Raw genomic sequence first — 16,780 nt, forward strand, 5'->3', positions numbered from 1 at the left:
CCGGCTGAGCTCACGCAGGTTTACCCGGTGCTCGCTTGTCCACGCACAAACACCCTGCTGGGCTGGGTGAGGCCTCAACCAGCACCCCCGGGTTGCCACCACCCTCCACAGTCATTTATTTATGTTTTAAACGCCCTCAAGAGGGTTAAAACGTGACCTAACGCAAGTGAGGTTAAAAACCGGCAAGTAAGTCGGTGAGTAGTGAATCCCGCCGGCTGCAGCGGTTACACAAACACTCTCTAGGGGTTAATAGGACGCCGGGTTAACGCGCTCGACGGTGGAGACGCCGCGTCCCATCCCTGCGATTCATTTTTCCTCCAAAACGCCGAATCCTCCGGCTCACAAAGCGGCTTTTCCAGCGCAAATCCTCTGGTACAGCCGCTGGTCCAGCGGGACGTATTTGCCCAGCTTGGCGTCCAGGAAATACAAGCGGTCGGAGCTCTGGTGGGGGTCGAAGCCTTCGCTCTGCAGGCGCGTTTTCTGAATCTTGAACGTACCTTCGGATGGGAGAAACGGCCCAAAATTGCGGCAAAGAGGACGAGCCAGGGGATGCAGCGGTTCGGTATCTGTTCCAGCTATCAGCCCTCTATCATCTATCATCCCTCTATCGTCCCTACGTTCCTCTATCATCCCTCTATCATCCCTACATCTATCATCTATCATCCCTACATCTACCATCTATCATCCCTCTATCATCCCTACATTCCTCTATCATCCCTACATCTATCATCTACCATCCCTACACCATCCCTCCATCATCCCTCTTATCATCCTTACATTCCTCTATCATCCTTCTATCATCCCTACGTCTATCATCTATCATCCCTACATCTATCATCCCTACATCTATCATCTATCATCCCTACAGCTATCGTCTATCATTCCTCTATCATCCCCACATCCCTCTATCATCCCTCTATCATCCCTACGCCTATCATCTATCATCCCTCTATCATCCCTATATCTATCATCCCTACAGCTATCGTCCCTCTATCAGCCCTACATTCCTCTGTCATCCCCACATTCCTCTATCATCCCTCTATCATCCCTACATTCCTCTATCATCCCTACATCTATCATCTATCATTCCTCTATCATCCCTACATCTATCATCTATCATCCCTACATCTATCATCTACCATCCCTACACCATCCCTCCATCATCCCTCTTATCATCCCTACATTCCTCTATCATCCCTACATCTATCATCCCTACATCTATCATCCCTACATCTATCATCCCTACAGCTATCATCCCTCTATCATCCCTCTATCATCCCTACATCTATCATCCCTACATTTATCATCTATCATCCCTACAGCTATCATCCCTCTATCATCCCTCTATCATCCCTACATCCCTCTATCATCCCTCTATCATCCCTACATCCCTCTATCATCCCTACATCTATCATCTATCATCCCTACAGCTATTGTCTCTCTATCATCCCTCTATCATCCCTACATCCGTCTATCATCCCTACGTCTATCATCTATCATCCCTCTATCATCCCTATATCTATCATCCCTACAGCTATCGTCCCTCTATCATCCCTACATCTATCATCCCTACATTCCTCTATCATCTCTACATCTATCATCTATCATCTATCATCCCTCTATCATCCCTACATCTATCATCCCTGCATCTATCATCTATCATCCCTCTATCATCCCTACATCTATCATCTATCATCCCTACACCATCCCTACACACCTCCATCATCCCTCCATCTCCCTACCATCCCTCCATCACCCCTCCACCTCCATCATCCCTATACATCTAATTTCATTCAAGAAGGGGCCGGACGCGCCGCTTTCTCGCCCGCCGTCGCGGTACCTGTGGTGTCGACCTGTGGCAGCAGCCGGAGGAACACGGGCCGGGCGTAGGGCGGCAACACCTTCTGCAGCTCCTGGTACAGCACCTTGGGGTCCAGCTTGGCCTCGGGGTCGGCGATCGCCGCCATCCCCGCTTTGCCCTCCACCCCTGCAACGACACGGCCGAGCTGGCGACGCGCGCGTTTCCCTCCCGCCCTCCGAAACCCGCGTCTCCGTCGTCTTTTACCTGGTACTTCCACCCCGTACACGGCGACGTCCGTCTGGTCGAGGACGCGGCTCAGCGTTCCCTCCACCTCGGTGGTGGAGACGTTCTCCCCGCGCCAGCGGAACGTGTCGCCGCCGCGGTCCTTGAAATACATGTAACCCAGCTCGTCCATCACCAACACGTCTCCTGGGATGGGGAAAACACCCCAAAAACACCGCGGGGGTCACGTTGGGCAGCGCTCGGGGTGGCGTCTGCTCGGTGTCACCCCATTTTTGACCCAATGACATCCCACCCTCACTATGGGATCGATCAGGAAAAGAGGGGGAATAATAAATCTATTTCTCTTTAAAACGTTGATTTCTTTAAACTCCAAAACAGACGGTGAATTCTAAACCCTACGGGATTATTATTTTGGTTGGAAAAGTGGCTAAAGTGGGTGGATTTGTCCCGAAAGCGCGGCGGGAGGTACCTGAGAGGTAGGCCTGGTCGCCCTTGCGCAGCACGTCGCGCGCGATCTTCTTGCTGGTGGCGCTGGGGCTGACGTAGCCGTCGAAGCGGCGCAGCGGGTCCCGCTGGTCGATCTGCCCCACCAGCAGCCCCGGTTCTCCTGCGGGAAACGGGACCAGCACGGGACCATCAGCACGGGATGATCATCATGGGACCATCATCATGGGATGATCGTCACGGGACCATCATCATGGGACCATCGTCATGGGATGATGGTCACAGGATGATCATCACAGGATGATCATCATGGGACAATCATGGGACCATCGATCCTCACGGGACCATTGTCGTGGGACGATAATCACAGGATGATTGTCACGGGATGATCATCATGGGACCATCGTCACGGGATGATCATCATGGGACAATCATGGGACCATCGTCACGGGATGATCATCATGGGACAATCATGGGACCATCGTCACGGGATGATCATCATGGGATGATCATGGGACCATCGAACCTCAAAGAACCATCGTCACAGGATGATCATCATAGGACCATTGATCCTCACGGGACCATTGATCATCATGGGATGATCGATCCTCACGGGACCATCATGGGATGATCGTCATGGGATGATCATCATGGGACAATCATGGGACCATCGTCACGGGATGATTGTCATGGGACAATCATGGGACCATCAGTCCTCAAGGGACCATTGTCACAGGATGATCATCATGGGACCATTGATCATCACAGGACGATCGATCCTCACGGGACCATCGTCATGGGACGATAATCACAGGATGATCATCATAGGACCATCGTCATGGGATGATCGTCACAGGATGATCGTCATGGGACAATCATGGGACCATCGAACCTCAAAGAACCATCGTCACAGGATGATCACCATGGGATCATCGAACCTCATGGGACCATTGATCATCATTGGACGATAATCACGGGATGATCGTCACAAGACCATCGTCACTGGATGATCATCACGGGACCATCGTCACGGGACAATCAAGGGCCCATCGATCCTCACGGGACCATTGTCACTGGATGATCATCATGGGATCATCGAACCTCACGGGACCATTGATCATCATGGGATGATCATCACGGGACGATCAATTGTCATGGGACCATCGTCCGGGCATCATCAATCGTCATGGGATCATCAGTTGTCACAGGACGATAATCACAAGACCATCGTCACGGGAACATCGATCATCACGGGACAACAGTCATAGGATGACAATCACCACCCACAATGCGAGCTCCGCGTTGTGCGCACAACAAGATGTTCAGTCACTGAACTGAGCCACCCTCGGAAGCCAAACACCCATAAAATGACCCAGAAAGCCCCTAAACAAGCCAGAGCTTCTAATATGTATATTTTAGAACAAAACTCCGCAATGAGCACGTGGGTTTAACGCTCACCTGGGCCACAGGGGATGCACAGCCCACCGGAATCCCGGACCGGCTCCATCGTGTCCTCGTTCACCTTCACCAAGCGAATGGGGTAGAAATTGGGCAAAATGCGGCTGTTGAAACCGCAGGCACCGACCTTCCAAAAGACGGAGAAAAGAAACAAACGCAACGCTTTTCCCCCAGCTTTTTGTGCTTTTCGCCCTGTCCTGGTTTTGTTAAAAAACAAGTTTCTCTTTCAGTGAATTTTGCCTGTCAGCTAAAGCTTCATATTAACTGCATTTTCCTGGAGAACCAGATACATGTTTTGGTAAAACCTAGCAATGGAATAGATAAGCATGGATGGACATCTCGCGAGAGGGGTGACGAGGAACAACTGACCAACTGTGTATAACATCCCATTCACGTGAATACTTCAAATAACATGGGAGATCACGAGGATCTCGCTCTCTTGTTCTTATGGCCGACATTAGGAGAGGACCTTGCGAGTCGTCCCTGCGAACTGAGGCCAGTGACAGACTGAATCCAGCTCTGGTTGGCTGTGGAGTCTAATCCAGGACTTTGGGTGCCTGCCCTGCAGTTGCTGAGACTTTCAAGATTGGTTTTGTATATTTTGTATTATTTTCTCTATTCTTATTAGTAGCATTAGTAAAACATCTTTAATTTTTTCCAACTCTCTTCTCTCTGTTCTTCTTTTTCCCTCCCGATCGCCTGTGCTGAGTGGAAGCGGGGGGAGAGGGAGGGGCAAAAGGGGGAAGTGGGGGGGAAGAGGGGGTTAACAATACATCTGCCAGGGTTTTATTGTCACTCCGCAATCTTAACCCTCGACACGCCCCAAACGGGGAGTCGGAGAAGCCGGTGGAGCTTTTCCCCCCCACCGTGGCCTTCGCGGCTCGTCCTCCTCCTCCTCACCTTCCCGTCCAGGTTGGCGATGCTGCAGTTACACTCGGTGGCTCCGTAGAACTCGCCGATCTGCTTAATTCGGAAGCGCTTGGTAAAATCCTGCCATATGGTGGGGCGCAGCCCGTTGCCCACCGCCAGCCGCACGCAGTGCCGCGTTTCGCACTCTCGCACCGGCTGGTTCAGAAGGTACCTGCAGATTTCCCCGATATACTGAATAATCTGAAGCAGCAAACACAAAAACACGGCTCAGGCTTCGGGAGACGCTTCGGGCGCCCCGGAAAAAGCCGAGCGCCACCGCGCCGAACACCCAGTTGAGCGAAGCGCGGGGGTTTTGCGCGTTCAAGGTGGGGGCTTTGTGGCCAAAACATGTAGGTGAAGGTCCAAGTGCGCACTGGAAGCCGCCAGAAAAAAGGAGGAGGATTTAAGTAAGGCATTTGACACAGTGTCCCACAGCATCCTCACGGCTCAACTGATGAGCGGGATGAGGTGACTGCGAAGTGGTGAAGGGAAGAAGCCAGAGAGTTGTGGGCAATGGGGCCAGTTGGGGCCTGGATCCAGTGCAGTGCCCCAGGGGGCTATATTATTCAATATATTCATCAATGATTTGGATGAGGGAATAGAGTGACTGTCACACAGTTTGCTGGTGACACCAAGCTGCAGCAGCGGTGACACTGGGAGCTGTGCTGCCATCAGAGACCTGGACAGGCTGGGGAGGAGAAATTCAATGAAATAGAACAAGTGTAGAGTGTTGATGTGGGCAGGAACAACCCCAGGGGCCAGTGTGAGCTGGGGAATGAGCTGTTAGAGAGCAGCGTAGGGGAAAGGGAGCTGGGGGTCCTGGGGACAGCAGGGTGACCATGAGCCAGCACTGGGCCCTTGTGGCCAGGAAGCCAATGGGACCTGGGGTGGGTTAGAAGGGGGTGGTCGGTAGGTCAGAGAGGTTCTCCTGCCCCTCTGCTCTGCCCTTTAGTTCAGATACTGTCAGGATATACTTGGGGAACATATATATATATATATATATATAATCTATGCAGCCATAGCACCCTGAGAATGCCCCATCTCATCTGATCTGGGAAGCTAAGCAGGGTCGGGCCCGGTCAGTGCTTGGATGGGAGACCAGCTGGGAATAGCGGGTGCTGTGGGCTGAGCCAGCACTGGGCCCTTGTGGCCAGGAAGCCAATGGGACCTGGGGGGGATTAGAAGGGGGTGCTCAGTAGGTCAGAGAGGTTCTCCTGCCCCTCTGCTCTGCCCTGGGGAGGCCACACCTGGAATAGTGTGTCACATCTGGAATAGTGTGTCCAGTTGTGGCCCCTCAGTTCAACGCCAGGGACACGTTCCTGTGTCACCTCAGCTGGGTGTTCCTGCCCCGGGGGGTTGCACTGGATGAGCTTTGAGGTCCCTTCCAATCCCTGACACTCTGGGATCCTGTGATCCCCCAGTGTGAATAAAGCCATCATACAAATAAAAACCCCTCACACTTTAATCGGCGACAAAAGGACCTCAAGGAAGGTTACGGGGTGGTCAGTCGTAAACTAAGAGTTGGACGCAACACAACGCGGTTGGAGCGAAGATCCAATTACCAGCTCTAAGTAAACAAATACCGCCAGGGGATTGGGAAGGGCAGGAAAACACCGGGGAGGAGAAAGAGCTACTTAAATTAGAAGGTAAGTGTTGATATAAACACATTCATGGGTTGTGAAACACCAGGAGGGTAAATCTGCGGCGGGTAAATCCCGGCAGAGCTTTCCCGCCACGGGACAGGAGGGGGATTTGTGTTTTGCAACCTGACAACGGTACAAAGAGGAAGCAGGAGGGGGAGAAAACGCTTTAGGAAACATCCCGCAGCAGTTTGAAGGCGTCTCGATGCGGGTGAAAACATCCCACAGCGTTGGGATGCAATGCGGGCGATTTGGTATCTGAGCAGGGAATGGTCCGGAGGCGGATAATTGAACATGGGGTGCAATTCGGCGGCGCAGCCCTCACCGTGCAGCGGTATTTGGCGCAGTCGTCCCAAAAGCGGCTGGCCGAGAACTTCTTCCTGATGACCACGGTGAGGCCGTGGAGCAGACACTGCCCGACCCCCATGATGTTCCCTGCAAAACACGGTGCGGTGTCACCCCCTCAAACCGCCGCTCCCGTCCCATTGAAAACAAAGAACAGCGTTACGCCTTAAAACGCCTCGTTTTTGATACTTTGGGGCTGTGGATTCAAACACCTCAGCTTCTATTTCCCGAGGTTTTGTGACGTATTTGTAAGACAGAGGCAATTAACAGCGTCGCTGTGAAGGCCTCGTCGCCTAATTGGGGTGATGGAGATAAACCTGGTTGGACAACCAGAAGAAACCATGAACGCAACAAGCAAAACAACTCCCTTCTGGTCAGGACTATGAACGTTCCCCTCGTTTGAAGACCCCAGACCCATTTCTAGACGAGTCTTTCCTAATTAGCACAAAGAGCGAACCAAGGGAGGAGATGAACCACCCTGTCCTGTCTTGCACGTCAATGAACTGGGTTATAAATCAACCTCACGCGTGACATGAGGTGGTGGCGTGTAAATCGTCACCAAGGACGTCTCGTTAAGTTTTGCATTCTAGTCACTAATTGTTGCCAGTTTTGTGATATTATACTTTTGGCGAGTCGCTAATTGCTGTAATTTGCATGCTTTTAGTCAATTCCTCATTGAATTGGAGCCATCGTTTGCCATTCACTTCGCAGAAATACCCGGAGTTAATTCAGGGCGTGTTGCGTTCAGAGTGAACTCGGAGTTAACTCAGGGCGTGTTGCGTTTAGAGCGAACTCGTCCCTCATCCCACCCGCTGGGATGCGACAACGAGGTCTGTCCGTCCATCCCGTGGCCAGGACAGATGGACGAGCAAGGAGGAGGGCGAAGCCGCTCACCTGCCGAGTGGTAGAGCGGGAGGCAGTCGTAGACGACGTCCTCCGGCCGCATCCTGTAGGCGTAGTAGCCGAAGGCGGCGATGCGGTAATACCTGCGAGGACACGGCGGTGACGGGCGGAACGAGGGGCCCGGGGGCCGGGGCCGCGTGTGCCCTCACCTGCTGTGCACCACGATGGCGGCTTTGGGCATCCCCGTGGTCCCCGACGTGTAGATGTAGAAGAGCCGGTCTGGAGGGGAAAGAGGCGTCGGACGGGCTCTTCTCAGCCGCCCGGGAAACCCCTGCGGGGGTTGGTTCTGGGCTTTGGGTTGGGTTCGGGGCTTTGGGTTGGGTTCGGGGCTTTGGGTTTGTGTTCTACACTTTGGTTTGGATCTTTGGCTTGTGTTCTAGGCTTTGGGTTGGGGCTTTGGTTTGGATCTTGGGCTTGGGTTTGGGTTCTGGGCTGAGTTTTGGTTTGGATCTTGGGCTTTGGTTTGGGTTCGGGGCTTTGGGTTGAATCTTGGGCTTGGGTTTGTGCTCTAGGCTTTGGTTTTGATCTTGGGCTTGTGTTCTAGGCTTTGGGTCTGGGGCTTTGGGTTGGGTTCTGGGCTGGGTTTTGGTTTGGATCTTGGGCTTGGGTTTGTGTTCTAGGCTTTGGGTTGAATCTCGGGCTTGGGTTCGTGTTCTACACTTTGGTTTAGGTTTGGGTTTGTGTCCTAGGCTTTGGGTTGAAGCTTGGGCTTGGGTTTGTGCTCTAGACTTTGGTTTCAATCTTGGGCTTGTGTTCTAGGCTTTGAGTTGGGGCTTTGGTTTGGATCTTGGGCTTGGGTTTGGGTTCTGGGCTGGGCTTTGGGTTGAATCTTGGGCTTGAGTTTGTGTTCTCAGCTTTGGGGTGGATGTGGGGCTTTGGTTTGGGTTCTGGGCTTTGGGTTGAATCTTGGGCTTTGGGTTGAATCTTGGGCTTGTGGTTTAGGCTTTGGGTCTGGGGCTTTGGGTTGGGTTCTGGGCTGGGTTTTCGTTTGGATCTTGGGCTTGGGTTTGCGTTCTACGCTTTGGTTTAGGTTTGGGTTTGTGTCCTAGGCTTTGGGTTGAATCTTGGGCTTGGGTTTGTGTTGTAGGCTTGGGTTTGGATCTTGGGCTTGGGTTTTGGTTCAGGTTTTAAGGACACACACAAACCAGGTGGATTTGCCAAGGGAGGGGTAACTTCCCACTGTCTTTGGGAAGGCACCAATCTCCCTCCTCCAGGTCCCAAACAAACCAATTACACAAAGCTTGCAAATCTCAGCCAAACCCAGAGAACCCCAGAACCGGAACCTTCTATTTTTTAATCTCTTTTTTTCCTCCTTTTTCCTATTTATGACCCCAAACTGTCAATTCAATCCCTCCCTCTCATTTGACCTCATCCAGCTCCGCACGCATCGCACCGAGAAATAAAATCACGGATGAAATTACCGTCTAAACCTTTGAGCGGAACCTGAGTCGGGGGCGACGTCGCCGCGGCGCTCAGGAGGGGATCGAGATGCCGCGTCTCCGCAGGAACTGCATCGGGGTTGTATTCGCCGGAGCAGAATTTGGCCATGTTCTTCCCCAGCATCCCGTTCACTTCACATACGGCTGCAAGACAATGCCAATCGCTTTTGCAGCAAACAGCTTATTACACCCCAAAACCAGGGCTGAGCAGAGAAACGGGGATGTGCTTAACACCAGCAGCTGCGGGAGAACGAGCGGCGTTCAGTGAAGTATTAACAGAGCAAATGAAGAACGAGATTTAGGGCAGAAAACGGAGCTTTGGGGCAGAAAATGGAGCCTCGAGGCAGAAAACGGAGCCTCACGAATGGAGCTTTGGGACAGAAAACGGAGCCTTGGGGCAGAAAACGGAGCCTCAAAAATGGAGCTTTGGGGCAGAAAACGGAGCTTTGGGGGAGAAAACGGAGCTTTGGGGGAGAAAACGGAGCCTCATAAACAGAGCTTTGGAGCAGAAAACGGAGCCTCATAAACGGAGCTTTGGGGCAGAAAACTGAGCCTCATAAACGGAACTTTGGGGCAGAAAACGGATCCTCATAAACAGAGCTTTGGGGCAGAAAACGGAGCCTCATAAACAGAGCTTTGGGGCAGAAAACGGAGCCTCATAAATGGAGCTCTGGGGCAGAAACTAGAGCCAAACTCCACTCGAAACGCTCCTTGGATACTCACTGAACGCTTCTGCCTTTTGTAACCGGGCTGTTTACCGACCTCTTTCGCTTTTCATACGGCTGGATAGGATTTTTTTAGTTGAGTTGATCTCTAATTTACTGAAGCCCAAGCGAACACGAATCGCGTCTCACCTGCCGACAGCTCCCCACCGAAAATCACGGCCTTGGCGCCCGACGTGGTGACGCAGTAAACCAGGGAGTCCAGCCGCAGGTTGAAGTTGATCAGAGCCGCCTCCACACCGATTTTCGCCATCCCCAGCCACAGCCCGACAAACTCGGGCCGACTCTCCATGAACACGGCGATCACGTCGCCGGGGAGGAAGCCCTGGTGCTGGAAATAGTTACCCACGGCATTGGAATACTCGTCCAACCTCCGGAAGCTCCAGCGCTCGCCGGTCGCCTCGTAAATCAGGGCTGTTTTATCCGGGTGCCTGCGGACGACGTCCTGGAACATCTTGGGGACGGTGCTTTTGGCTTTTTGGTGCCTTCGCAGCTCATACTTGACGCGGAGCAGCACGGCGAGGCCGCTGCGGCAAAGAGAGCGCAACGCGTTAGTTTTCGGCGCGGTTTCGGGGTTAGAATTGACGCGGGAAGGACGCACACGCGAGTCCCATTGAAATGGGGCTTCGAATCGCTGCTGCTCTATAGAAAACAACCATTTTAGCGTTAAAGAAACAGTATAGAGCAACTATTCGGTGCTTTCCACGCTGTAAACCATAGGAAATCTACCTTCACCTTGACAGCTTACACACAGCAGTGCCTCAGCAAGGAAAGAATCGCAGCCTCTGTGGATATTTGGCACCAAGAAGAGCGACTCCTCACTAAAAGGACAAACCAAACTGCTATAATGGGACTTCTTTTTGTTCTCTTCTGCAATTTACATCACTATTTAAAGTCTCCGAGGCAGCAGCTGCAGGTTAAACCTTGACACACTTCAAGCAGCAAAAGTTGTTTGAGCTTCAACTTATGTCGTCCTTATTTTTAGGGGCGAATTGGCTTTTTCTATCAACTCTAACTTAGAGATGAAAATAAACTTAGTACTAGAATAACAACAGACACAACAGACCCCGTTTCCTTCCCCGGGGGGAAGATGGAAGGCGGTGTTTTTCCACCCTTCCAACACGAAATGGTTGTGCAACAAGGGGTTTGGAAGGATCCCCAGAAACTTGAAAGGTCGTTTAATATTAGCGCTGGCAAATCTCGGCGTGGGGGGGGACGGGAGCGGTGCCCAAAGGAGCCGCTGGCACCGGCCGAGCGGGGCTGCCCCGCTGACCCAACGCTGGCGGTGCCAAAGGCAGGACAGAGGAGCCTTTGAAGCGCGGGGCTGCGCTTTGCCGAGCCTTCAAGGGCTTTATTCCGGCCGGTTTCTTTCCCTCCATTATTCCCAGCTGGCCGGGCCATGGGAGGAAACAGCTCTTGACAACCCAGCTGGCAGGAGCCTCAAGCCCTTGGGAATAAAGGCAGATCCACCCCCCACGAAGCCTAAAAAACCAGGGAATTAACTGCAATGGGCACCCAGGAGACGCGGAGGCCAATGGGGACTTCCCGGCGCTTCACGCCATGAGCGCTTAGTCCAGACTAAGTGTTTTAGGATGGGTTTACCCCCACTCTGAGCTCAGGGGTGCCAGGGATGGTATGACCCCCCCGGCTCCTTCCACAGTGGGGGCTCCCGCGTCCCTGCCTGCTCGGCCCCGGAGGCAACGAGCGTAAAGCCCAGCCTAAGTTGGGCTTAACGGCAGCGAAGCCGGCTCGACGCCCCCACCGGGGGGTGGTTGAGGGGCCCCGCGGGCAGCACTTACAAGAGGTCCCGCGGAGCCGTCCTGAAGAGCAGGCGCAGCAGCCGCCATCCCCCGCCGCCCAGGCACACGCCGAAGGTGGCGGCCAAGCTCCATGGCCAGGGAGCGCCCAGGAAGCGCAGCAGCCCCAGGGAGCCCAGCGAGGCGGCGCAGACCCCCGCCGGGTGCATGCTGCGGAGGGAACGGCCGGCGGGCAGCGCTCGGGAGGGCGGCGGAGCCGCCCCGGCCCCGTTACCTCAGCGGCGCCGGCGGCACCTGCTGCCGCTCCCGCCTCAGCCGCCGCCTCAGCTCAGGCCCCGCCCCGCGCGCAGACGCTACCGCCCCCCCCGAGGGGCGGGACTGCGGCGAAACGCGATGCGCTATTGGCCGGCGTTGCGGCTGCTGGCTTCGGATTGGGCGAGGCGGAGGGGCGTGGGGAAAGCCCACGAGGCGTTGCCGCGGAGGGGTGGGGCGATACCGGGAGGGGCGGGGCAATGGTGCGCCCTCTGCGCTCCACCCATCCCGGTGTTTTCCCGCCCCTCCCGGTGCCGCCCCGCCCCTCCCGGTATCGCCCCGCCCCTCCCGGTGCCGCCCCGCCCCTCTCGGTACCGCCCCGCCCCTCCTGGTATCGCCCCGCCCCTACCGGTGCCGCCCTGCCCCCCCGGTATCGCCCCGCCCCTCCCGGTATCGCCCCGCCCCTCCCGGTGCCGCCCCGCCCCTCCCGGTGCCGCCCCGCCCCTCCTGGTATCGCCTCCCCCCCGCGGTGTCACCCCGGCCGGACGCTGCTGTGGCCCCAGGACTGACGGAATCTTGCGGGGGGGGGGTTCCCATAACCCGGCACCGGAGCTGCCCACGTTCCCCAGGCCCCGAACACTCCCCACGGGGACCCCGGGACCGGCACCGACCGGGACTCCCCATCCCCGGGACCGACACCGATCGGGACCCCCCGGGACCGGCACCGACGGGACCCCCGGCACCGGCACCGACCGGGACCCCCAGCCTCGGGACCGGCACCGACCGGGACCCCTCAGCCCCGGGACCGACACCGATCGGGACCCCCCGGCCCCGGCCCCGGGACCGGCACCGACGGGACCCCCAGCCCCGGGACTGGCACCGATGGGACCCCACGGCCCCGGGACCGGCACCGACCGGGACCCCCCAGCCCCGGGACCGGCACCGACCGGGACCCCCAGCCCCGGGACTGGCACCGGTGGGACCCCACGGCCCCGGGACCGGCACCGATTGGGACCCCCACGGCCCCGGGACCGGCACCGACCCGACCCCACGGCCCCGGCCCCACGCAGGACGGACGCAGCCGGGTTCCCACAGCCCGTGACCGTCATTGCCCACGTTCCCCCGGCCCCGCACATCCCGCCCCCCCGGGGGACTCCAGCGCCGCCCCCCGGTGCTGCCGTCCCCGGTTAAGCCGATTACCGGCTGCTCCGGGCAAATCCGCGCTCATTAACCCCAGATCGGAGCCTCCCGGTGGGGGGGAGGGACTCGAGGGGGCTCCGCACCCCTTCCCACCACCGACCACCCCCCGAACCCCCCCACCCATGGCCGCCTTATTCACCGGGAAGGTCCTGCTGGCCAACCGGGAGCGGGACGAGCTGGACACGGAGCGGGAGCTGCAGCGGGCGCTGGACAACAAGGTGCTGCTGCTGTTCTTCGGGTCGGCGCGGTGCCCGCGCTGCCGCCGCTTCGCTCCGCTGCTCCGCGACTTCTTCCTCCGCCTCACCGACCAGTTCTACGTGGAACGGGCGGCCCAGCTGGGTCTGGTCTATATATCCCGGGACGACACGGAGGAGCAGCAGAGCCGCTTCCTCAGGACCATGCCCAAGCGCTGGATGGCGCTGCCCTTCGGGGACGCCTTCAACAGGTACCGCAAAACACCTCTCCGGTCGTTCAACCCCTTTTCCAGATGTTTTCCCCTCATTTTCACCCCTGCGCGGTGCGTTAACGCTCCTCATCCGCACCGATTTATAACGCAAAAACACTTTATCTTCCTTCCATCCGGCCTTTTTTTTGCCGATAAATTGGCGTTCTGATTATCTTCCTTCCATCCGGCTTTTTTTTTGCCGATAAATTGGCGTTCTGATTTCCCAACGCACTATTTATAACCCCAAAAGCCGCCCCGTGCGGCCCCGTGGGAACGGGGCGCGGGTGACGGGCGCAGCGGGCGGATTGGACACACGGACCTCATTAGCACCGCAATTAACGTTGAGAATCATTCCCGGCTCCTTCGGAGGGTGTGAACATCCCGGGTTTTGTGAGGTCCCAGCGGTGTTCTGTGTCTTGCGCACCCCAAATCCCCGTGGAGATCCTCGTCTAATTACCAGCCGAATGAGGCTCTAATTAGCAGGCAAATGAGTGGGTTAAGCCCAGTAAATAGGCTTGGTGTAACTGGGCATCCCTCCGGATGGGGAGGATGAGCGGGGAGGATGAGGATGAGGAGCGGGGGGGGGATGAGGATGAGGACGAGGAGCGGGGGGGATGAGGATGAGGAGTGCGGAGGATGAGGAGTGCGGAGGATGAGGAGTGCGGGGGATGAGAAGTGAGGGGGATGAAGATGAGGAGCGGGGAGGGATGAGGATGAGGAGCGGGGAGGATGAGGAGCTGAGGGGATGAGGATGAGGAGCGGGGGGATGAGGATGAGGAGCTGCGGGGATGAGGATGAGGAGCGGGGAGGAAGAGGATGAGGAGCGGGATGAGAAGCGGGGGGGATGGGGATGAGGAGAGGGGGAGGATGAGGATGAGGAGCGGGGGGATGAGGATGAGGAGCCGGCAGGATGAGGATGAGGAGCTGCGGGGAAGAGGATGAGGAGTGGGGAGGAAGAGGATGAGGATGGGGATGAGAAGCGGGGGGGATGGGGATGAGAAGCGGGGGGGATGGGGATGAGGAGCGGAGAGGATGAGGATGAGGAGCCGGGGGGATGAGGATGAGGAGCAGAGGGGGATGGGGATGAGGAGCGGAGAGGATGAGGATGAGGAGCGGGGGGGATGAGGATGAGGAGCAGAGGGGGATGGGGATGAGGAGCGGAGAGGATGAGGATGAGGAGCGGGGGGGGGATGAGGATGAGGAGTAGGGGGGTGAGGATGAGGAGGAGTGGGGGGGTGAGGATGAGGAGGAGTGGGGGGGTGAGGATGAGGAGGAGTGGGGGGGTGAGGATGAGGAGCCGGGGGGATGAGGATGAGGAGCGGAGGGGACAAGGAGCCGGGGGGACGAGGTTGAGGAGCAGCGGGGATGAGGATGAGGAGCGGCGGGGATGAGGGTTGGTGGGGATGAGGAGCGGGGAGGATGAGGAGCATCGAGCATCCCCAATGTGAGCCGCTCCGCGTTCTTCCGCCCCGCAGGGAGCTGGAGCTGCGCTTCGCCGTGTCCGAGCTGCCGGCCGTGGTGGTGCTGAAACCCAACGGGGACGTGATCGCCGAAAACGCCGTGGACGAGATCCGGATGGCGGGAACCGCGTGCTTCCGAAACTGGCAGGAGGCGGCCGAGCTGGTGGATCGGAGCTTCCTGCTGGCCGAGGATCAAGAGGGATGGAGCAGGAGGAGCCTCACCGACCCCCTGCGCCGCATCAAGTACAAGGAGACGAAGCAAGACGAGGAAGAGGAGGACGATGAGGCGTCGTAGGCGCTTGGGGGGTCGTCTCCGCATGTCAACATTGTGTAATCCCGCTAAAAACCACGTTAGTTTTCCAGCATTTGACGTTCTCTTCCCATGCGCGGGTTTCGGGTCTGGAGACTGCGGTGGATAATGAGGATATTCCCATCTTGAGCAAGTTATGTTCGCGTTTTATCTCCGTAGTGTCGTAAAACCTCACGGTTGTTGTTTCTTTACCAAAAAGCAAGTAGAAAAATAACCTATAGAGGCTATTGTTTGGTAAATGACTTGCAAAACGGCTTTAAAAATGGGGATTGTGGTAAAAAACGCCATGGAAGGTGCTGTAGGGCTACGGAGCAGCTGTGACAATGACAACAGAGTCCCTATGAGAAGCTGAACAAGGGGATGGACACTAAGCCCTGAGACATTGCTCATGTTACGCCGCCGAAAATGGCCATTTTGGACAAAAATCTCATTTATGGATCCTGCCGCACTCATCCTGCGCTCCCCATAACCAATGGGATGGGAAAAGTGGGGAAAAAGGGGGGAAAAGGACCAATAATTGGCTGTTTTCTGGTCCCCCCCGTTCCACGCTGTCTCACCAGGGGTTGAGCAGAGGATCCGGGCAGGATCTACACATTGAGGACAGACGGAGCTGTCTGTCCGGCTTGTTCGACGTGTTTTGTCCCTTAATCCTCTTGTATTCACCCGGTAAGTCCAACAGGTAGAGGAGGGAAGGAGAAGGGACACAAACAGCAGAATAACCCATCAGGACTCTCGTAGCACACGGACACCGTGCAAAACACCACGAATAAAACCCAAAAGCACCTTTGGGTAGCGGAGCTGCTGGAGGAGCGGTTGCTAATGAGGCAATATTGCATTATTTTGAGGCGATATCGCATTTTGAGATGATATCACCTTTCCGTGGCGCAACGGCGGCGGTCGGCACAGCCGTGTTTAATAAAATAAGGCAGAAATCACAAATTTGGAGCGATGGGAGGGAGGGAAAAGGCGACATTTTCACCCGTCATTAACGGTTGGCCGGGTGCTGCTTCTCCCCACGGAACTTTGATGCTCGATAAAAGGAAACTCTCCACCTGCATTTATGTCTTTGATTATTAATTGTGGACTTTTACCAGCCTTATGTTTATTTTGTTTTGTTTTTAACCATCATATTCTTCTCCATTCGAAACTCTTTCCTTACGATTAATAAAGCTAATTAAGCTGTGCGTGAACAGGAGACACTTGGGGGACACGGGAGGTGAATCACCCTCCAAACATCATTTCTCCACCTCTAGTTCCATCGGAGATGAAAATCCTCATGATGGATCCATTGTCATGGACAGATCCATCGTCATTTTCGAGAGGAAAATACACTCGCGATTGTGCAAGGATTAATTTATACACGTGCTCGTATTGAGCACGGAAAGTACGCGTGCAAATGTACATGGAAAGTACGCGTGCAAATGTGCACAGAAAGCAGATACACTCGCAATC

At 55.8% G+C, this 16,780-nt stretch overlaps 2 protein-coding genes across 3 annotated transcripts; one reads left to right on the forward strand and one right to left on the reverse strand.

The window, feature by feature from the left end:
• Positions 1–337: 337 nt before the first annotated feature.
• SLC27A1 (solute carrier family 27 member 1) lies at positions 338–11,956 on the reverse strand. Of its 2 annotated transcripts, XM_080361381.1 has the most exons (12): positions 11,704–11,956; positions 10,037–10,431; positions 9,165–9,326; positions 7,893–7,962; positions 7,735–7,826; positions 6,821–6,930; positions 4,847–5,056; positions 3,947–4,073; positions 2,514–2,651; positions 2,066–2,230; positions 1,841–1,987; positions 338–497 (listed from the first exon to the last, which is right to left on the reverse strand). In XM_080361381.1, the coding sequence occupies exons 1-12, from the start codon at positions 11,868–11,870 to the stop codon at positions 340–342; spliced, it is 1,941 nt and encodes a 646-aa protein (XP_080217507.1). In that variant the 5' UTR covers positions 11,871–11,956; the 3' UTR covers positions 338–339. The 2 variants fall into 2 exon arrangements, with proteins under 2 accessions (XP_080217507.1, XP_080217506.1); XM_080361380.1 differs by having other exon boundaries at positions 1,841–2,230.
• Positions 11,957–13,235: 1,279 nt separating this feature from the next.
• NXNL1 (nucleoredoxin like 1) lies at positions 13,236–15,313 on the forward strand (the record flags this gene model as incomplete). Its single annotated transcript, XM_080361321.1, has 2 exons — positions 13,236–13,558; positions 15,034–15,313. The coding sequence occupies 2 exons, from the start codon at positions 13,236–13,238 to the stop codon at positions 15,311–15,313; spliced, it is 603 nt and encodes a 200-aa protein (XP_080217447.1).
• Between the last annotated feature and the right edge of the window lie 1,467 nt (positions 15,314–16,780).

Source organism: Nesoenas mayeri (genome assembly GCF_963082525.1).
Source record: "Nesoenas mayeri genome assembly, chromosome: 31".
Lineage (NCBI taxonomy): Eukaryota > Metazoa > Chordata > Aves > Columbiformes > Columbidae > Nesoenas > Nesoenas mayeri.